Source organism: Echeneis naucrates, chromosome 20 (genome assembly GCF_900963305.1).
Source record: "Echeneis naucrates chromosome 20, fEcheNa1.1, whole genome shotgun sequence".
Classification (NCBI taxonomy): Eukaryota; Metazoa; Chordata; class Actinopteri; order Carangiformes; family Echeneidae; genus Echeneis; species Echeneis naucrates.
Window position 1 is genome coordinate 7,756,065 of NC_042530.1, and position 22,926 is coordinate 7,778,990.

At 42.0% G+C, this 22,926-nt stretch overlaps 1 protein-coding gene across 1 annotated transcript in view; it reads left to right on the forward strand.

Moving 5' to 3' along the window:
• Positions 1 to 20,101, forward strand: part of stau2 (staufen double-stranded RNA binding protein 2) — a 74,380-nt gene extending 54,279 nt beyond the window's left edge. The window contains exons 14-15 of the mRNA XM_029528741.1: positions 18,340 to 18,405; positions 19,301 to 20,101. Coding sequence (XP_029384601.1) covers positions 18,340 to 18,405; positions 19,301 to 19,336 — 102 coding nt within the window. The 3' untranslated portion in view covers positions 19,337 to 20,101. The remainder of the gene's footprint in view (positions 1 to 18,339; positions 18,406 to 19,300) is intronic.
• Positions 20,102 to 22,926: the final 2,825 nt, after the last annotated feature.

The following is a 22,926-nucleotide window of genomic DNA, read 5'->3' on the forward strand; positions in this document are numbered from 1 at the left end:
AACAATCTCAAGGCTGCATCATTGGTGCTCAGTTAAATCTTCACTCACTCAATTTATATCTATCTGTCACGAAGCAGAACTGTACAATATGGCACAGGGATATATTTAGACATCTTTTCCTACACGTTTTTTTAGACAGGCTGATTTCTGTGTTTGTTCTGCAGAGCTGAAGTAACTCTCTGGCAGTCCCTCTGTGGCGGCAGTGGGACACCAGGGGGGCCGAGGCCCACTGAGCTGTGTGTGAGGTGTTGCTGGTCCAACATGAGCGGCCCGCAATCGAAGATGACAGGGTGACTGTTGTCTCCCACTAGATTTTGTGTGTATTTGTGTGTGTGGGGTGGCATTGCGTGCAGTAATGTCTCAGCTGAGCTACCCTGGATCCCAGGGGCAGCGTCTCTCAGTTTGTCAGCTGTGGCTGTTTGGGTTTCCTGCAGCAAGAACAATATTTTGGCTAATTTGATATGACATACAGCACATCAGGATTAAAATGTGTTGTTGAAGTGCTCTCAGGTAATGAGACCCACTGTTCTGGATTTGTCAGGATTGACTTCTTGTTTTCCGTACCATGTTTTTCCAGGTATCCGGTGTTACTCGAAATGTTTTTTTTTTCTCTCAGTAATTTGTTATCTTGCTATGATATAAAGTTTGCCAGGGAAAAGATTTTATATCTTGAGATAGCACCATGTATGTCCTTCTGATGAAAGCCTTTAACAAGGCAAACATAACCTTTGCATAAGACCATTTGGTCACAAGCTTGCTGTCATGAAAGTTTCTGTTATTTAATGCAATATCCACAAACACTTCTAGGTAACTGTCTACCTCCACATCTTCACAACAGAAATAAATCATCAGACAGTTGTGCTTCAATTAATTGGACGTCTGACCTTGTCCCTGGTATGTGGATTTCTGCTGCCAGCATTGTGATGTTTAAACAAACAATGACAGGAGAAGGCTTTAGGGAGCTCATAACAAAGGCCAGTGGTGTGGAGTGTATTTATTTGCATGTTCCACACATTTATTGACATGCCTTCTCTTTTTTTGGACACAAGCTAAGGGAGAAATACTGACAGTAGAAGAGCGTAATGGCAGTGGAAGGATAGATGGGACTGATTCATGGTGTGGTGACTGCTAGGAGGGTCTTCAGAGATCCCCCATGGAGCTCAGGAGAACAGCAGGAGTGGGAGCTGCAAAGGGGAGGAGGTTGTGCAGGCCTTGTGTTTGAAGTCTTCCTTCCCGACTGGATCGCAGACGTTACCCCAGACTGGGCTCCTCACGGGGGGTCCCGCTAGAGTGTTACCCAACCAGGCAGGCAGCTGTCGGACAGCCTCTGCTCCCTCCTTATCTGTCTTGTCTATCTCCTCTTTATGTGGCTGTGTTTTGTAACCAAACACAGCACCTGGACGTATCCTAAATCATTGTATGTGGAGAAAACAGGGGAGTGGGACCTAATCTACGCTCGTGTAGACCGAAAGTTGTGAGTGGAGCAGAGACTTAGGGTTGACTAAATTCATGACACTCTGCCAGTTGTTCAAACATACTTATGTGCAGTTATTTTAGGGAAATATCAGTAAGGTAAATAAGACATTTGGTTTGTACAGGTCATTTTTCATGCTTGTTAACTAAAGCTTGTAAAGGTTTGTGACTGAATGAGTTCATTGACTTTTGCGTGTGTTCACACTGGTTAGATGTCTTTAAAGACTCATGACACATTCTGTCAGGATTTGAGGCGGGGTTTTTTTTCCACTGTTTTCCTCTGAACATCATGCTGACATGTTACGTGAAGGTCTGAACGAAAATTTGGTTCAAAACATAACATACCAAAAGCTTGAAAAGACACAATAAATATTTGGCTAATATCAAGTCACAGCTGAGTGCAGTGATCCAAACCTTTGGCCTGCAGGAGCATTCATCTGTTGCCTCTATGAGCTGAGAAGTCCAAATACTCCATGTGCACATGGACACTGATCATAAGTGGATAAGGAAGTGCTTTTACAGCCCCAGTCATGAACAATGGAGGCATATTTCATTTTAACAATACAAAGTCCATCTTTTCACTTAAAAGCTCTTTTGACCTATGTATGCATCATGTGAATATAATGCAACTGCACTGACATCTGTGTCATCTTGTAATACAGCTGTGTCTTTGACTCTTTGACTAAATGTGTAATTCGGTGGTTGCCATCTTGGTCCTCCATATTTGGAGATGAAGCATCTTAGAAGTAATTGTGATGGATCTGACCTGCTCTGTACTCGATCCTGATTGTCAGACAGGTTGCTGTATGTGGTAGAGGCTGTCAATCACATTGTAGCCACATCTATTTTCCCCTCATGTTGTATTCAACAAGTTTTTAACCAAGCTACTGAAAACTGAAAGTATAAAGCCAATGGGAAAACAATTACTGGGATAATAAATCAAGTGAGAAACACGCATTTCCCTGTAGACTTCAATACGATCGAATGTGTTTTTAACAGCTGGTGAAGATGCCCCCTGATGGTCACTCTAGAGAAGGCAATTGAAAGGCCCTCCAGAATTGGCGTCACGTTACAGCCCCAAGAGCCTTTGTCCAAGTTTATTTTAATAATGCTTTGTGGGTCATACAGTTGAGTTGAGCCAATATTTGATTTTAAAAACTTGGAAATGAACCCCTATTTAACTGGAAGTTTTTATTTGTTTGCTTTGCTGCATTAATAGAAATGGAAGGATTATGGGCCCTATTTGCCAGGTTGTTGCAAGTGCTTTTACAGTTTATGTTAAGTAGGCTGAACAAAGATAAAATGATATTGGTATGTGGCTGGACATGACTTTGACTGATTTAACTGCAGTATGTACATAGGAATGAACAAGCTTTTTGGCCTGCAATATTAAGTACAATGTTAAAGGTGGAAATCTGGCACGTGAATCAGACCACATCATGCTGAGCCTACAAAAATGTTTCTGTCATAAACTGACTTTTATTAATACATAATAAGATGATTTAAGTTATATTTTACTTTTTGCAGTAGGAAGCACATGTTCAATAGTCCACATACAAAGGGGGAGCAATCAGAAAGACCCCCCTACCCAAACACCACCTTTCAAAGGACCTCATACCTTACCCACCTCCCAAAACCACCCTCACCTAACACTCCCACTGTCAGACCTACCCCCAGCTGCTCCCCCCTGCACATACCCCACCCTTTTCCCATCTCGGGAGAGAGGACAAAGTGAACCAGCCGCAGAGCAATCCATCACTTCCGCCTGTCTTCCCACATGCCCTCCTCAGGAAACACCTTTCAGGGCAGGAGATTAGTGTGCGACGGGAGAGGAGAGGGGCTGTGAAAGAATGATGGAGGAGAGTAAACGACTTAGATAGGGAACGAGAAAAAGAGGCAGAGGAGCTGAAAAGAAACTGATTGAGTGGGATTATGAGAGATTGATGAGGATAGGGAATGAGTAAATGAGAAGTAGAAGTGACTGACTTTTTTCCTGCGCTGGAGGAAGCAATGATCAGTGGGGAGAGAATAAACATGAACTTGCCCATTAGGGGATGTGCTGATAGTTCAAAGTGGCCCCTTGGAACATTAGCATGTCTATTAAGGGCAGACATGGTGTGGAACTAAACACACACAGACACTTGAGAGCTTTAGTTGCTTGATTTACTTTAAACATAAAGCAAAAGATATAGACCTAACTGGCGAAGCCCAAAACTTTAGAATTAAAAGCTGTAGTGCTGCAGACATTGTTTTTCCTGCATCATATTTTAATCTTTCTGTGTGTCCAAAACTCAAAGTTAAGTCATCATCTTTTAATGGACAGAATATTTAATTCTCTGTGATACAAAATGAAGAAAAGAAAACTGGGAACATTTCTCTCAATTTGCTAATCTCATAACATCTGGCCTTAAATTATGCATTTGCTAGGATATTTAAAGTTGTATATTTGTATTGTATAATGATGACACATATCTCCTGTGTATTAAGCCTTTGCAAAAGTTCCCATTGGTGTGCATGTGACTTATGTCATGTTTATGTAGAATCGCAATACCCAGTTTTACTTTTTAGCCTCCCGAAAACTCCAGCTTTTGCAATCCTGTATTGGAAAAACTAAATTTATTAACACTAATTTAACAGATTTCTCACACTAAAAACAATATTTGTCAGTTTTATCTGGAATACCGGATGATCACTGAAATCTTCTGCGGTCAAGGCTGTTGCCATTTTGTTGGTGAAGTATGCACTAGAAAGTTATTTGACACTTTTTAGTTGTCAGAGATATGTAAAATTGTCAGACACTCAAATAAACGGTGCCCATGACAGATAGTGTTACCTTACTTGTCAGTTTAGATTAAATTCCATGACGAGTGTCTGGAAACTGAATGTTGACCTGTGATACATTTAGACAGATGAGAAGAGGCCATAACCACAACTGATACTGATAGTAAATGGGATTCTTTTTATATTTGCAAGCTACATTATCACGGTAATCAAATATTGTGTATTTGTTTTTTCTTATATATATATATATATATATATATATATATATATATATATCAAACAACTGGTTTTGTTAATGTTAATAGAAACAGTAACAGTAACTACAGTAACTGTTTTAGGTGTATAGAAATGGATATATCTCCCTCCCTGTTGGCTTTGTACCTGTCAGACCAGTGTGATTGCTTTAAGGCACCCCAAGGTGTTAGATTCATTATCACCTCTGTGCTAAGAGGAGCAAGATGTTTTGGCAGTGGCCTTACAGGCTTCAGTGCAGTTCAGGCTATGAGTGTGATTTCCCACACACTCAAATTTGGCAAGGATAAAGGTCTCTAAAGCAATCACACCTATCTTCACTCATCACCCCTGTGGGAGGCATAAGCAAACCAGGCTGCTAATTCGCTACCTACCACTCTTTTGTAGCGTCTCGGACTCGTTAACTTAATGTCATTTGATACTGAGTGATAGTTCGCCTTGCTGAAAAGGTCCCCAAGATAAGGGCCAGGTATTTCATCATTTTCCCCCTGCTAGGCTTCTTCTGGTGACAACGTGCGAGTTATATCACATGCGGAAAAAACACCTTTTCTAACACCAAAACAGTCAGGTTTTCACTTTGAAAAGGTTAACATTATTTCTTTATTTCATAACAAGCATTATGCACATCGCTCTACTGTTGTGTTCATGTAACAATCAATATTCCTCATTTTGATCAACATTTAATCAACACTTAAGAAAAGATGAATGTAAAAGAGAAGTCAGCAAATCTACACTGGCATTATCATTTTCGTTGCCCTTTTGGGAGAATTTCACAATGCATGAACTTCTGGTTTGCAACTCTGCAAGGAAAGTCTCAGGATTTGAAAAAGCCATTTAGCTTGATATGTGACACACTTCTTGTGGTTAAAAACTTCTGAGAAATAATCATCATAGGAGTGTTCTAAAATCACATGCTGACAGTAATTACAGACATACAAGTTGACCACAGACAAAAAAACCACCACACATCTACATAAAAAACACACTTTTCACAAAGACCTGTATTGTTGGTTGTAATTATACTCTTTTGCTGCGTTCCTGACTTAATGAAATTCAATCTCCCTGATACTTAGGCGCTGTTTGTTTGTAAAAGTTGTTTTTGATTTCCATCGTATGCAATGTGATTATTGTGTGAGTTTTTTCTAAAATAGCAAACCATCCCTGAGACAGGATTACTACAAGTGATTTGTAGTTTAGCCCTTTAATTACAAGCAGGAGGCAAACAAGACAAGCCTCTTCACTGTGGCAGTTATGAATTGGGGCCTAAATGACCCTTACTGTTCAGTGGCAGATAATGACGCTTCAGTGGGAGTCGGGTCGTTAATGCCCCACGTTGGGATCAGTGTTCTCTGGCTGCATACTGAGTTATGGAGATGGGCGTAGCGACTGGGGAATGTTTTTCTGTCTGTCTGAGCACCCTAACTCCCACCTCCCCCACAACCACCCCGCTTTCCTTTCCACCACCCTATCTTCTTGATGTTAGCGCATTCTCAGGCCTCAAACAGCAGACATTTTGAAACACTCAAAACAACAGCCACAACGGGGTTAACACCAGTTACGACTAAGGTGTCACATAGTCCTGTGGTTTAAGTAAACACTTTGGCTGTGTATGCATGAGTGTGTGTGTCTGCCTGCCTGCCTCATAATAGTATCTTCATGATCTTCTAAACTCCTCAGTAAATAAAGTCACAAGTGACAGCTTGTGTTCTTTTTAACATGCAAATTTAGCTTGACCCTTGCATTCAAAGGAGATAAGAAAAGATTAAGCAAACCACACTGTCACAACCTAAATGTGAAAAGAAGAAATCGCAACAGCAAGTGAAAGTGGAGATGCACTGCATTATTTTAAGAGAGATCAACTCTCATTTTGCATGTCTTAGCTAGCTGAGCAGCAGCCAAGCCCACTCTCTCCTGCTGAATATGACAGGTATCACAGGTTTGCAGAAATTTAGCACGCATTTATCCAAAATATGACGTAGCGATAGAACAAATTGTACTACATTCTTAGGTATACACAGATTATGTATTTCAATTTAAATTTTAATTATTACACCCTTTTAAAGTGAAAGTTTTTTTTTTGTTTGTTTGTTTTTTTACTTTATTGCCGAGTGTTAGATTAAAGTTATTCCACTGTTATGACTCTTATGTGCTATTTGACAGCCAGCACTTAACTTAAGAAAGACTGGAGAAACAGCTAGCCTGCCTCTGTCCAAAGGTAACAAAATCCACCTACTAGTATCTCTAAAGCTTACTAATGGAGTCTGATTGGAACATGTTCATCAAAGAAATAGTTCTCCACATAAGTCCCACATAAAAGACCAAATTTGCCTTCCATTAGTTTTAGTTTGTTTTGATTAAGCAAATGATATATAACTGAAAGATTGATGGTAATGTTTGTCATGTTTAGAGGTATTGATTGGAAGATTCAGACCAGCTGCTGACTCCTGCCATGTACTGTACTTTTCATAGAGATGCCTGTGTGGTATCTCAACAACGCAGAGAATGAATGCATTTTCCAAAATACAGTGCCATTGGTTTAACATTGATTAGGATAACTTATTAGGGTGTTCCTCAAGGACCTATGTAAGGGCCCCGCGATATTCCCCCTGCACTCCTCCCTTTTCATTTTTTAAAAGTTTCTATTTATGACAAAGAAATGCAGTTGTTTTCCTTTCATTCTATCCGCCTCAAGAGTGTCTTTGCATCACTGGTTTTGATTAGGGTGCTCTAAGCATCTTTCAGCAAATGTGTAGAAAGGCTTTCTGTGGAATAAAAAACCTGTAGTCAGGAAAACATTCATTTTAAAGCCATATGTAACTCATCTGGCTTTATTATGAATGCATACACTAAAGCAAACCACAGAATGTCATTATCTCAGCAATCACTTATCCTTTTATATAATGCACACCTCAATTTACCGTGAAGGGAGGGAAATTATGTTTTGATTGCTCCTCTATACATGCATTGTAAACTGCATATGCGCAGAGGTGGAAGGCATTCCATCTACACTACCCACACAAATGCCCATGTGCGCATACATATCTGGTGTTTAAGTGATCCACGAAATGTTTTGATTTATTGTGCATTCTTTCACATGAAAGGTCTAATGCAGCATAGTTACGAAACAAACATTTGTTTTAGAGGCCCCCCTTTCCTCAGGGAACATCTTTTCTATTCCTAATTTACCACTACTTTTCTCGAGACCTAATTCATTTTCTTTCTCTATTTGTCTTTCTGTCTTTGAATCCCTCTCTCTCGTGCACACACACACATCTCCCTTGTGCCTAGTGAGTAAACGTGGAACCGTGTGAGCCTTCAGAAGGACTTTGAAATGAGACATGGCTGGGACATCAGAGGACTCTGCCACTCTCAATGAGCCCAGGTGATTTATAAGAGAGTTGGGAGTGGGGTAGGGTGGTAGGAGGGGGGGTTGTTTCCAAAGGCCCACAAGGCCACAAGGTCCTCCATTAGTACCCTGACCCCAGTTTCATGGGACCAAACCCTGCATTGTAAGAGAGGGAGGGGAAGAACGGAGGGATGGATGGATTGTGGACATGGGGGGTGTGTGTCAGAGGGTCTTTTTTTTTTCTTTACCTAAGAAAGTCTGTAATTTACATTTTCACCACAGAGGAGACAGCAGAAATGAGACGCGCTACCTCGATCATTTGTCAGTACCCTGTGGTGTCTTGACTTAAATGTCTGCTGGTTGTATCTGATCCCTCACTCAGTCCTACAACTGCTTCCTATTTTACGATTCTCCTCACAGTTTTACTGTCCGCAATCTAATTAGCTGTGTCTTAATCATGTGTTAAAGCACAGCGCCTTCCTGGTGTTTACTGTCTGTTTTCCATGCTGTAAAAATGTGTGAGGTGGCTCGTAAAACTTGCCCACAGAGGATAGGTACTCATTGCTCTTTTGTGGATAAAATTACAGCATCACTGACCATTAATGAAGAATATCATCTGCAATGTGCTGCTGTAGAAAAACTGTAGCGCTGATATTCTTACGACTAAGGTAGTTGCTATTGCTGTAACTGTTACACACTTCAAAGGAAAGCAACTTGTTCTGTGAGAATCACTTCCAAATATTTTATTTAACTCCTCATTTATTTTATTTTTGCCTGAATCCCTGCCATTTAGCAAAATTTTATAAAAAAAAAAAAAAAAAATCCCGTCTAGCTAAAGTTGTGGCACACATGGCTTATTTCATTTCCTTTTCTCTCCATCTTTGGAGATGATCATTTCATGCTGCTTTTATTGTGCATGCGAGGCCTACTGTGCCTATGTGAATTTATGTTTGCTCATCACGTCAGCTCCTCTGTGTCTGGCCTTGGCTCACGCTAGTGTTTGTAGACTGAATCCATAACATGGCTTTGTTTCTGTAGAGATTGGTTCCTGTTGTTTATGAACACTTTGTGACAGGCCTGCCGGCTTTAAACCAACTCGGTAATGCCATTATGGTAACATTTTAAGAAGACATGTGTTTCTAGTGTGCATTACATTACGTTTTTTCCCTCCATCGTATTTGTTAGTTCTTGTGGCCCCTGGTCCTGTTCATCAGAAAACCAGCCTGGTTGGAGGAACCTAACCCAGCTAGGCCCGCCTCTAGATAAAAGCATACTGGAATGTATTGTTTTTCATAAACATGCCTTATACATAATCTGTCTCTGCAGGACATACTGCCAGTTGCCATAGGAACATAGTAGGGTTTTCATAACACCTCAGACACTCACCTCTCAGACAGTGAGTTGCAGGTTCAGTCTGTATTTCTTGAGACTTAGCAAGCATAGTGGGTAAGGAGAAACAGTCAGTATGAAGTGATAAACATGAAGTGCAGACAGGAGCTAAGTGAGCTTCATGGAGGAAAGTCTAATTTCTTGTGTTCCATATCTGCCTCGCTCTTCAGTCTGCTTGGATTCACATTGCAAATCTGCACACTGCACATGCTTTGACAATTAGCATACATTTTGTTGTATATGCACTCTTTATTTCCATTCTCAGCCCTTGTTAAGCACAACACGCCCTCTGTGTTAAGAGTCTCTGCCCACAATCCCCAAAGCGCGTCCTTGTCTGTCCAAGTGTAAGCATAAACCATGAACTCACTGGAAGAGACAAGAGGAAGAAGGTGTAAAATGCTGTCTGACTGTGCGTCCTCTCTTGTTACCGGATGACTTTCCCACCAGACATCAGCGCTCCAAAGCATGCTGTTGTCTCTAACTTGAAAATATAAAGGGGCTTGAGATGGAGAGTCGAGGATTATTGCATGCAGCTGCCGGCTGTCACAGTAAGACACTTAGCCCCTCTCTGCTCACCCTTTATCTTAACCCCTTCGTATACTACACTCTCATGTTCCTCCTTTTTCTCTTTTTTGCCTTTCCACACCTGTAAGTCTCTTCTGTAAATCATGTTGTCCTTTTTTGTTGGTCTTAAGGGGACAGTGTTCTTCAAATCATATGAGCTTGCTTCCCATGTCTGACAATTTTTATGACTTTTTAAAACCATCAATCTGACAAGGTTTTGCAAAACTGAGCAAGCACAATATGAACTCTGGCCTCTAGCTCTCTTTTTACATCCTTCACACAACCATCTCATTTTTTATGTACAGATAATGCAACACACTTGAGCCACTGAGCAGAGACTGAGAGCGTGTAGCATTGGCCCAGTTCATTATCCGTCATCAGGTTTTGTATCTCTCTATAACTGCTGTCTTTTCATCCCATCTTTGAGTTTTGTCATGCTTAAATGGCATCAACTCTTTTGCCTTAAGATATGTTCAGTTACACACTGAAGATCTAAGCTCGAGGTATCTAGTAACTGCTGATTGAATAAGCCCTTTTAATAATAAAGTAAAGTAGCCGTTCCTATTACCCATTGGATCTGTTTTAATACAACCAGTATTTTAGCTTCTATCACTTAATCAATATTAAAGATATAATTGCATTCCAATTTTAACAGAAGGGATGATAAGAGCTAGTAATGCTCTTAGACATCCGGGCTGATATCCTCACCAGCAATTGATACGGCCCACTGCAGTATCTTTACTAAGTTTGTTATCTATGCAAATGGTGGGAAGTGAATAACAACTTGGATCCACCCCCTTTGGTTTGAGATATCCTTTCTTCCATGCTGCAGTTCGAAAAGGTCTTTTCCACAACAGGTCTTTTCCGGTTGTAATGCAGGCAGGTAACAACCCATAGTCATCACATTTGCATCCCCACCCAACCACTGCTCGTACCTCTGCCCACTTCAACAAAGCTATGGGCTTCATCACCAAGCAAGCAGTGGGCGTTCGTCAGTTTGATTTCAGGACAATGATAAACGGCATGCAAAGAGTAGTTAAGAAGGATCGTGTGGTCAATCTTTGACACAAAGTGAAGAGGAAAGGGGAGATTAGGAGGCAGAGAGGAGCAGAAAAGGGGAAAATGGGATGCCCCATGGGACCGATCACTATCTCCCGACTGATAAGAGAGCGAGTGCCTGAAGACCGACTTTTTTCTTCCCACAGCTTTTCATACCTATCCCAGGGCAATTGGAGTCCAATTCTTCCGGATTATAGAAGCGTCTCCCTCTGGCGTAGGCAAGGGAGATCTCTTCAGGTGACAATGAGCTGATGTAACACGCCAGGGGAAACCTGATGGAAAGAACGCATAAGAGGGGTGTTTCTTTACAATTATCCCAGGAAGTGAATCTTCAGTTTGACATTTAATGATTTCATGATAAGAGTGAAACTTCCTCACTCTTTTGAATGACTCTTATAAAGTAACACTCATTAGGCAACATAGTTTTCTGCTAATATCCTTCATATGAGTGATGCGCTTTGTGAATGAATAGTCTCATGAAGGAGGAGACCCCTCAGAGTGTGTTTCATTACCCAGGTTGGCTCTGTGTAAGATAAAGCTGTTTGTCCATGACACAAAACATTTTTGGGAAATATTTGAGCTTATTCAGTGATCGTCATATCAGTCAGTCACTGGCCTTAAGGCTGTTTTCTCTTCTTACTCAGTATCTTTACAGACAGATTTCCCATCCCCATGGTATTCCTCATAACCTGTGTCTTATCTCTTGCTATATTTAGTCACTGATTCATCAGCTGCCTTGGAATATGTTTTTAGAATGGTCAAAAAAGGCGTCCCTTGTGTAACTTACTGTGTAGCAAACTTTCTCAATCGTAATGTGTCACTGTCTCCATTCTAGTTGGAAAGCGAAAGGGTTCAATTTTCTCCTCTTAGTCTCATGTTTCTTCATGTAAGTGTTTAGTCACTCTTATCTTAACCTTTGGACTGCTTCATAGTTTGCCCTTCTGTTTGTACAGTCTTAATATGGACTGAAATATTTTATAAATAATGAGATACATCATTTTTTAAATATTAATGTTTATAGTGTTACAAAGTGTTTAGCAGTTGTTTAAATGTGTATAAAGCTTTCTAAAGCAGTGACTTTAAAACGAACTGACTGAATGAAGTGTTTATACTAATTGGGTTTACAAAGATAATTTGATTGATGATGTATTTCTGTTACAGTGTAACTGTGATCTGATGTTCACATCAACAATGAAGCTCAATAATTAGGTTACTGTTTCTTTACAAAGTTGATTGTCGCACACTAGCACAGTGTTATCATAGAGGCTGTCTTTGGCTATATCTGCTTTTCCTCTGAGATGCTTTGCTGACAAGGCAGGACTGTGGTATGCCGAGGTGCGTCTGCCCCTCGCCCTCTGCCCATATGTTTTGTATTACGCCCTAGGAGGTGCCATGCTCAGCAGCTCGGAGATGGGAGGGGATAAAGCAGGCCTCTCTGACCCAAATGACGCATGACATGGCGCTGCGCCCCGGGCCCTTATTTATGGCTTCCCATGTCAGCGAAGGCTTGCTCCCCTGGGGAGGCCGACAGCCGTTCCCCACTATCTTAGCTCAGGCAGTCTTCAGCGCTCATCACAGGCCTTTGACACCTAAAAAGAAATACACAGACTATCCACTTCAGGAATTCTGGGAGCCGTAATGAGGCAGCATGCACACATGACTGAGAAGTATGCAAAAACCAAATAATATTTCCTCAGAGAAGTTTATTTAGCTGCACAATATTCATAGTTTCTACACTGTTGCACAAGAGGCGAAGCAGCAGATATGAAGTGCTACTTCAGAGGAATTAACGTCATGTCAGGCTGCAGCCCGACCACTGCCAGCACACACTGCCTCTTTTATCAATGCCTCTGATGTGGAAGAGGATGTGAAATATGGAGAGAGAGTGAAGAAGAGATTTGGTGAGAGGATCTGAATACATTTTTTTTCTCGTCACTCAAGAATCCATGTACATATCACACCACATTAACAAATACGGGCATACACTGCCAGCACTCATGCATACACAGGTGTTCTCCACAAGCTATTCGGGAATGTTTCGGTGATCCCTGTCCAGCGTTTTGATGTGGGTAGGAGAAAAAGAAAAGAATGTTGAGCAAACGAAAGCCAAAGGATGAGAAGCAACTCGAGAGTAGATGACAGAAGGAGGAGGAAAAGGGGAAAATCTGCAATAGATAATGTTTAAAGAATCTAATGAACATCAGTGGAAGATGTGAGGTGATGGCACAGGAGTGACAACAGGGCCAGATAACACGGGACAAAAAAGATGGCGAGGGTATTTTCTTCCCTGGTATCTCATATTTCTTTGTACTTTGGAGAGTGAGGGCAAAAAGAGGGAGTCTGTCAAGGTTTTATGAGGCCTTTTGAAAATAGAACAAGCCCTCTCCAGAACAATATATCCAGCCTCAGAACTTCTCTGACAACAGGGCACTCATTTTTCTATCTTCCCAGGTCCTGCCTGTAAAACACCCTGTTTGAAATCCACTCTTTTCATTGTTTAGTCTACTGGAAATCCCTTAGATCATCCTCATGAGCAGCCATCCTGCTTCCCCTTCATGTTCTGATTCCCCCTGCTTTGAATCAACTCAGAACCAGCCAGCCGGTATTCATCGGACTCCCTCTACCGTTGTTAAGAGCTGAGAGTATCCTTGTTATGGCAGATGAATATGATGAATGTCCGCTGTACAATCACACAAACAAAAGCCAGTAGTGTACTTTATGGTCGGTCCACCCCAGCGTCATCTGGAGTTCTAAGAAACTGGACGTGGGTGTGAAAATATGCTTTGAGTAAATTATTGGTGAGGTAGCAGTTGATAGAAAAGAAGAAGCGTGTCTGGCCAAATATTGTTACTGTAAATGATGCAACACTCCTCTCAAATATATAACAAGAAGAATCTCAGTGAAGAAGAAACCCATCATCCCTCTCCTGTCTCTCCCCTCCTTCAGTGACGTGGGCATGCAAACACATGATGTCGATAATGACGCAGGATCAAAGCAAAGACGGGAGGCTGTCACTGATGCTCTTGACCTGGACTTAAGATTAGGCAGTGGTTGATTTGATTAGTCCAGCTGGACTGTACAGAGCCAGAGAAAGTCCTGGGAAGCTGGATCTGGTCGGCCAAGAGGGCCACACTGTACTCTTGAGACTGGGTCATTGGGTTAAACCTTAAGCTGGCTGCCTGTGCTTTCATCTGGAGTAAAGTCAGGATCCCATCTGATAAAGTCAAAAGGACAGGAAAGCTAGGGTAGCGTCTCTGGAAGATTTGGAGTAGGAGGAGAGAAAGAGATGCAAGTATGTGAGACTGACTGATGCTCTGGTGGTCTTCACCTCATTAGGACCTCCCTGATGTCTTTGATGGCTGCTAAGGGCCAGAGGGTGAAGTGATGGAGATGGAGCGAAAGAAGGCTCCTGTCCTTTCTTCTCTTTGGACCTTTACCCACCCTTTTCTGTTCTTTTTCAGCCCTATCCTCTCACTTCTTTCCCCTCTTCTTTTTGTTGTTGTTGTTTTTTTTTTTTGTTTGTTTTTTTTTCACAATTTCTCCCCAACCTCCATTTCCCAAAGATGTCTTAATTTCTTTCATTGAACTGAGTAGACCAGCAGTGAGAGCTGACACAGGGGTCTGGTTTGTCAGGATCAATGTAATCCAACGATCCATCAGATCCACGAGATCCATCAGCTCGATGCTGTCGGCTCCTGGGGGACCAAGCCTTTGTTTGGCTTAGTCGCTGATGGAAATGAAGTCTCTGTTGGGGAAGCCATTAAGAACGCAGCAGGCGCAGAAAAATGAGCCGCCCTTGTCACTCCACATCAGGAGCTCAGCCATGGTCACAGATCCTTCTCAGACACCGTCACATTTGACCACTGTTTGTCCAAGCCTTTGAACTATGGGCCGCTAGATAGCCAGATGAATGAGCTCATGTGTGAAGTTTCTGCATGGTGCTACAGGTTGGCTCACACTCTGAGATTGATGGGGAGTGGTGGATCGTTATCTAAAGTTGGGTTGAGGAAAGATGAGTGATGAAGGTGAGCTGAATACTTGTTCCATAGCTGCGTCGGTGTGGGCTTGCTACCATAGGTGCTAGTAAGAAGACAAAATGCAAAACAAGTCCAGTTTAAGAGATGCATCTATGAGCAGGAAGTATCATCAAATGCTAAGACGCCACAGCTTATGTATGCTATGAGATGAGATTTTATAATGTAATCTAAACCAGCCCTCTTCTTGCAAATTGGCTACTGTTAAAAAGTTTAATGTTCTTCCATTCAGCTCCCATGTCGTATTAATGACTGACGCCAGCCTCTCTTCTCTATCCCACCTCTTACTCTCTCTTTGTTCAATGACAGAGATGGAGCACCTCCACCTTGCGTGTCATGGCCTCAGACTAAACATACTCCTCGGGTGTTGATGCATCAGTATTGCGGCTGCTTTTAACGATGACTGACTTATCTCATTAGAAAAATAATGATTTCACTGCCTGCCATTCCCACAGATAGGCCCAGTATTTGTCTTAGGCTCTGCATCCTTTGCTGAGCTGCTGGGCCCAGGAATTGACTGCCTCAGCCCTTATGCCTGCCTGTCGTATATCAGCAGCACTGCCACCGTCAAGGACCTGATTTATGGCTATTTATCTCCAGTCACCCCCACCCCCCTCCCCACTCATCCAACAGATGGGCCCTGGCTATTTACTCAGGGAGAGAAAAGTCCCAAACCGATTGAGTAAATACAACAAACAAGCAGTAATCATGGGGAAGTTGGCTGTGATTACAATTTATTGTTCGCTAGAGAAAGCAGAGGCGAAGAGGAGATTGATCTGCCCATGTTAATCAACTTTGACACTGATCATGTGTCTCACATTAATCTGGCTGCATTTGGTTTCCCTCTTATCTTAATGACTTTTTCCGCTCCAGTATGTGTGGACAGTTCTCTTTATGAAGTGGCATGATGGTTTTGCATATAAACAAAGAAAAAAGTACCCAACTGTTACATGCAGAATCGAGATTTATGTTTATTAACAGTGGAATTGTGAAAACATTCCTTCAGCTGTCACCTTAAATCTCTGCAAGTATAAGCACTAAATCTCGCTGGCTGTCAGATCTTCACAGAGGAAAAAACACATTGCACCATAAATTGTCTGTTCCAGACAAAAAAGGGCTTTAGTTGATTTCTGATTGTCTAGTGAGCAGCATCACTTTTTTAAAATGATCCTATTATTGCACGTTTTTGGGTTTTTTGTTTTTTTTTAGTACATGCAAGCAGCACAGATTTTTTTCTCTCTCTCTTTCTCTATTTGACGGATATAAACCAGATTTTGACCCTTGCACCTGCCAGTCATGAATTATGATTCCTGGTTTATGTTTCTGAAGTTTAATGTTAGAAAACGATTTTGGACACAAGCGCACAGATACTAGTTTGTAACATCCTGCTCTGTATATTGCATTCCATACAGACACGATACGTCATGCAAAAGGATTTTTTCTTACATAAAGTGTGATAAATGATTCTTTGGAGCACATATGAGCTTAAATACAGACCGTTATTCATATGGAGACATGTCTGAGAGTATCAGGGAAATGGATCCCAGCCCACGTAGCTGATATAACTAATAAGAATAAACTAGAGACAGACCTTAGTGGGCTTCATAATCAGGTTAACTCAGCGGTCGTCACATTTCACTCATCTACAATTCAGAAACAATTATGCCTTATCTCCACTCTGATTAACCAGTGATGGAGTGACACATTCAGGCAACTTTTGGCCACTATATTAGCAGATGTGAGCGGAATAATCAAGTGGAGCTTGTGGAATTATCCTTCTTCTCCTACAGTAACATTCATTTGTACTGATAGTGGTTTATGTTTTTACCAATTCTCATCACTAAACATATAAAGAATGCAATATCTTCATGAAATTCGCCTTTCAGCGTACGTCCAAGAAAGCTACTGCTACTTGTGACATAACGAGCAGTTTTATTGATCACCAAACATGCTGCAGAACTGCCTGTTACTGAATATTTATCCACAATGAACGACTATATTTTTGTGATATATTTATCGGTTACATCGTTTGGAACAGATGGACCTGTTGTTTTTGAATATTTTTCATTGGAATTGCTCGCAATTTTTTAGTGGTGACCCTCATGTTGATAAATGAGTCTTTTATAGGGTGATTTCAAATCATTACATGGCTTAATAACACATGAACAGGTTTAGTTCTTCCTGCTCAGATATTCCCTCAGGTTCTGTCTCTGTAGTTCTGGATGGTGTCTAAAGTACTTGTGGTCTCAACAGTGGTCTCTTGTGATGGTTATAGTAAAAGGAAGAGGTCTGCACTGGTGTCAGTTCTGCTGGGAGACATATTCCCCAGCTCCTCCCTCTGCTCGAAGTCAGCCCACACACAAAAGACAGAAACAGGAATGAAAAACGGTAAACACATCTGGAGCCAATCGTTGGGATGGAGGAAGGATCCTTGTCAGAATCGAACCTACCACCTGGCTAAGATCAGACCCAACGGCTTGACTTGGCACACTCAACTCAACTTCTCTTTAGAAGTGGCTCACAACGGTTTTCTGGTTGTGAAATTAATTGTGAAGCTCATCACTGCACTCTGAATACACTGTGCATAGGTTACATAACACGCATCTCTTCCACTCATTTCCTTTTTATTATTAATAATAATCATTTTCCCGGCCCACCTTTTCTGTTGGTCTCCTGCACCGCCTGACTCCCACACTTGTTTGATTTATTATGATAGCAGACCAGAGCCTCCTCACATCACCAGCTGCCCCTCTGGCTGGCACAGACAAAGGAAGGAAATGACATCATGGCATAATTTGAACCCAGCTTTGCAAGAGGAACTAGCGAAATATCTATTGCATCGTGGGAATTCACAGAAATATGGATGGGACGTATTTTTTTTTAATATATATATATATATATATATATATATGTTTCTGAGCACGGTGTTGCAGAGTGAGTTACTTTAAATTGTGAGGATAAGAAGTATAATTTTCCCTTCTCAGCCTCAAGTTCAACATAATGAAGTCATTAGTCACATTTATCAGTGAAAATGTTACATGCACACTTTTTCGGTTCCACTTACACTTAGTGTAAGTTTCTCACTCCGCATATTAAATTATAATGAATATGGTGTTTCAGACTAGCTGTTTTAGACATGCTGCTATTAGTTTAGCTGTGGTCACAATGAATACAGATGCCACTCAGATTGACGTAGGAAAATTCAGAGCAGCCAAAACATAAAGTGGAAATGTTAACCCAATAACACTAGATAAACAGTCAGAGGAGAGGAGCCAAACACAACACCGAGTGAAGGGAAAGTGTCCTGCTGGCATCAGGTTTCCCAGAGTAAGTGTTATTTGAAAAGCAGCTGAAGGGTGACACTCACTCTCCTCCCACCCCGTCTCCCTCACTCCCTCCTCCCCCTCTCACTCGACCATCTGTTGTTCTCTCTCCTCTCAGGCTGCTCTAAGTGCCTTGACACAGCTGTCGGAGCAGGGACTAGACCCGGTGGATGGCCCCATCAAGGTACGGTAGGGAGCACTGGATGTTTTACTAATCAGCCAATCAAAGCGAGTGTGGGGATCCAGGTGTGTGCACCAATCGGGCTTTTTGCAAACGTGCCAGGCTGGCCCATCATCAGCTCCCTCCCAACCCACCCACCTACACACATGTCCCAACATTTCCGTTCGACATTTTTCTTCCATAGGAAAAGCATCAGTAGGCGTATATATTTACATGCAACACACTCCTGCCGGTGCTCCATACTTTGCATGATGACTATCACCACTAAGGCGCAGTCATGGCAGAATAGAGGGCTTTCTCCATGCACATCCCCTTACCTCCCTTCGTTTGACATGCCCTCTATGACAAGGAAGGAAGAAGGAAGGACAACAGCGGAGACTCAGATGGGAAAGTGGGGGGGGCGTTTAGCTGTTTTCCTGCAGCCATGTGTCTCCTTCAGGGAGAAAGAGGAAAGGAAAAAGAGAGCAAAGAGTTATAACATCTTCATTCATGTGACCATCAGAAGAGAGGAGCAGCGACCACACTGTTGTTTCAATCTTACTCTCTAAATCTCAATGATCCTCCTCTCTGCTGTTAGCACATTATTGGTCACTGTGCCTCAGATGATTACAGTGATCAGTATGAATATACATCTTTATCCTCCAGATCAGCTGCAGACCCCACACACGTGAATGTCTGTGTTAGCACACTGAAGCTTACAGAGTGAGGTCAAGGACTTGTTAAGTGTCTGGAGTCACAGTCAAATCACTTCCAATCAATTCCTTTCCTCTGGAACTTTTCTTTTACAAGAATCACCTATCTCGCTTGAAAAGGACTGGAACAAATTTCCCGGAGCAGGACTTATTCTTCGCAACATTGGACGAAATCCGCCCTAACAGTGTTTCATTTGTCTTTTCAGACCAGTGAACCATGTGGGAGGGAGGACGGACATTAAACAGACTAACTCAGGCACCACCACTCAGGTCTGCAAGGATTCAAAGGCTGTCGTCTAGGAGCTGAAAACCCTGAACCACCTCCTCCGGCATACACAACCCCAACAAACCCAACCCAGCCCTCACCCCGATCTACCGTAACCTACGACAGAAACCACCACGTCCCCTACTACCCACAATGCCCCTCACCCTCTCTACACTTCCACCCCACCCATTACCCCACGATTGCCACTGTATCCTGCAAAACCTGTCAACATGCAATAGGGTGGATGTGCACCGAGAAATGACCGACTAAAACACCATTATGAGTCTATGTGAAGACAACACTATCTTAAGACATTTATTGATGATTTCAAAAAATAAATAAACAAAATACACTAATGAGATAAATGCATGGTACTGTATGAAATCATGGGAAATCGAGAGTGATAGACAATTTTCCCTTTGGATAAATGTCTGTTGGTATGGTTAAAACAAATATGTACATCATGCCATTGAAATACAAAAGAAACATTATAGGCAAGAAACAAACTTGCGTACAGTAGCTTATTTTTTCGGGAGTATTATGTTTTGTTTCTCTTTTTTTTTTTTTTCTTTTGTTATTTTATTAATCTAACAATGCTTGAGTACTGTATTTAAAATTAACCAATGCCAGTGCTGTGAAAGTTGTAGTTGTTGTCTTCATATATAGTCACCCAGCTTACCTTGTATGCTGACATAAAAAAAAAAAAAAGATTTCATCTATCTATATGGATGTGTATGAATTGCAAGAGTATCATATTCCGAAAAATAACAAAAGTTTTTTTCATGTGGACAAAATGGACAAAACTGGCGTTAGTAATCAGTAGAAGTGCTGACCACCCAGGAGTGAAGGTTGGCCTGACCTTGAGTTCCTGAAAGGTCTACCTATCCCTTTTTAACATGACCCCACACTGGCATAGCATCACTGGACCTTCACCTGACCAACAGCGGAGACAAAGGGGCCACCACAGTTGTACTTTTTAACTCCAAAAAAGAGGCCAGTTGCGTTGACAGTGGCAAGATTTTCCACACACACTAACAAATGCCAATAAGCTTTTAACGTGGAGCCCGAACTCCAGAGTTTTGTACGGACTGCATGTCCTCCGATGAATGAAAAGTCCTCTCCGTTCCGGTGATTTTGTGTCGGTGGATCATCCCCCCTCCACCCGCCCCCAACCCAACCCCACAGTTTTGTCGATCACATCTACACCCATTGTGTGTGTTGTATTGACCTGCCAAGGCATCAACTGGGTGCTTTTAATACCTGCATTCTGGAGGCATCTTTTGAGTGGAGAGAGGCTGTGGCCACTCTGCAGGCCCCCTCCCCTGAAGGCCACTTTGAATCACTTTGTTCACTGACACTGAGGATGCGTCGTCTTCTTCACTGTGAGTGCAATGTGCAATGAAGCTGTTTCTGTTACTGAAATGCAGTAAAAACACCTCAGTTCATGTGGAAAAAAAAAAGTGTGCCTTTCTCTTTCTTTCTCCTACGAGCAGATGTAAACACTCCTCACTGAGCAGTTAACACTGTTTTATCTTCTTATACCCCAAAAGGAATATGCAGGATTTAAATTAGGGGAAAATTGCGATGACAGTAGCCATAGCGTGTCGTGCCAGTGAGCAAATTCTGCATTCAACACACTTGTTTAACTTTTCCAGAACTTTCGACCGCATGAAACAGTCGGTACCTGTGGATTAAGTTTTTTCCGTTGTCATCTCATGACCTCTGTATGGTGGAAGCACCTCATCAAAGTCTGACTGAATCAAACCTCATAATCCATGACTGATAATATGAAAAGAGCAAAGTGAGGCAAAGGGTGCTTACGCTCCAGTCAAAAATTTCAAGTCTTAGTATTGCTCCAAATCTGGTCAACACACATTATCAACTGCTGCTCTATCTAAGGCTCTAGTTTATTCTTTCTTATCAGCTGATGACACCTTATCCATGAGTCTAACTCACCATGATGTCTCATAGAGTATTTCTTATCTTAAGCTACATGTATGGAAATGTTTAACGGTTTTCTTACTGCTAACAAGTTGTTGAAAAAGCTGAAAACCAATAATGTGTAGAAGTCAAGTCCATAAAGTCTGCTGCTCAGCCGGTTATGGCCCCCCAACACTGATTTCACTGTTTGATATGTAGCTGTCTGTGTCCCACTGTCCTCCACTTGTGCTTGTGTTCGAGGATCTAATCCTCACAACCTTTCAGATGCGGCAGCCAGTTAATTTATACCAGAGAAAGACTTGTGTGATGGCAGTTGTCATGCAGTAACAGAAAAAGAGCTGCTTGTGTTTTCCAGCACTTAATCTTTAACTTTGACCAGGCTTATAGCACAGATGCTGACTGTGTGCTTCTTATCTATGACATTCTTCTGTTTGCATCATTTTATCGTCCTGTAACTCCTCCACCTGTGCTGTCCTTCGGCAGACACACCACCTCTGCATCAGAAACCCCGCGCACACACGCACGTTAAGCAAGAGATGTGGGTGAATGGGACAGCAGCAGTCTAATACAACATCGCTGACTAAGGGACTCAGCTGGCAGCTACATCTGCTCACCATTGAGGAGCGCCAAGGCTGTTCACACATTAGCAGCAGATCTCTATTCCAGGAGCTCGTGCAGGTAGTGGCCGACCAGCTTGAGGCCACTTTCGATCCAAGATGAATTACTTTGCTCTGACCAGCCAATATGGGAAGTGAACCATGCTGCCCAAAATAGAACAAAATCAATGGAGCTGTGAAGCTCCTCCGTGCCATGCAAAAGCAAATGCCAGAATCATTGATTTTTCCATCTGAATTATGTCCCATCAACCCCCTTGAAGTCCTCTAAATTAGAGCTGTATTAACAGGAGGATAAAGCAGGAGAGGAATCCTATAGATGTTGATCAATGTTCAAGCAACGGCTCAAGCCAAAATCCTAATAGTTTTATTTCTTTGATGAATAAAAAGGGGTTTTTGTGTGTTCTGCGTCAGCACAGAAAGGCCTTTCTGGATTCCCAACAGTAGCTGTAGAAGTGACTGCACTCGGTGCTGATTGCTTCTTTGCACAGATGGATCGAAGCTGTCAGTACAACTCTACCTCATATTAAATCTAATCTGCCACTGAGCAACTATATCCAGCCCTGATTTGTCACGGCTGAGGAGCTCTGTGCGCTGATGGCTGAAGCTCTGACATCTCTTCGTTCCCTTGTATAACACACCATTCGCAGCGAGCAATAAGCGCCTGCAGCACGGGATGTGTTTTCTTTCAGTTGGTGATCACTCTGAGGACAGATTTTTAAAGGCTAAAATCTCTTTAGTCTGAAGAGCGACTGTGTTGACAGTATTTTCAATTTGGTCAGAGCAGCTCTCAGTCTCTGTGCAGTTTTTGCTTTGAAGACACATTTTAATCACCATTTTTGCTCATAAAGCCACTATTCCTGTGTCACCAGTGAGCTGAGGTCATTTTCACATGTCATCTTGAAGATGACACCTAAAGAGAGAGAGCAGTATGTAGAAAGGATGTGAGACAGCTCTGATGTTTTTCATGTCCTGTCATTTTTCATTTTTTATCCAGGCAACATCCACAAGC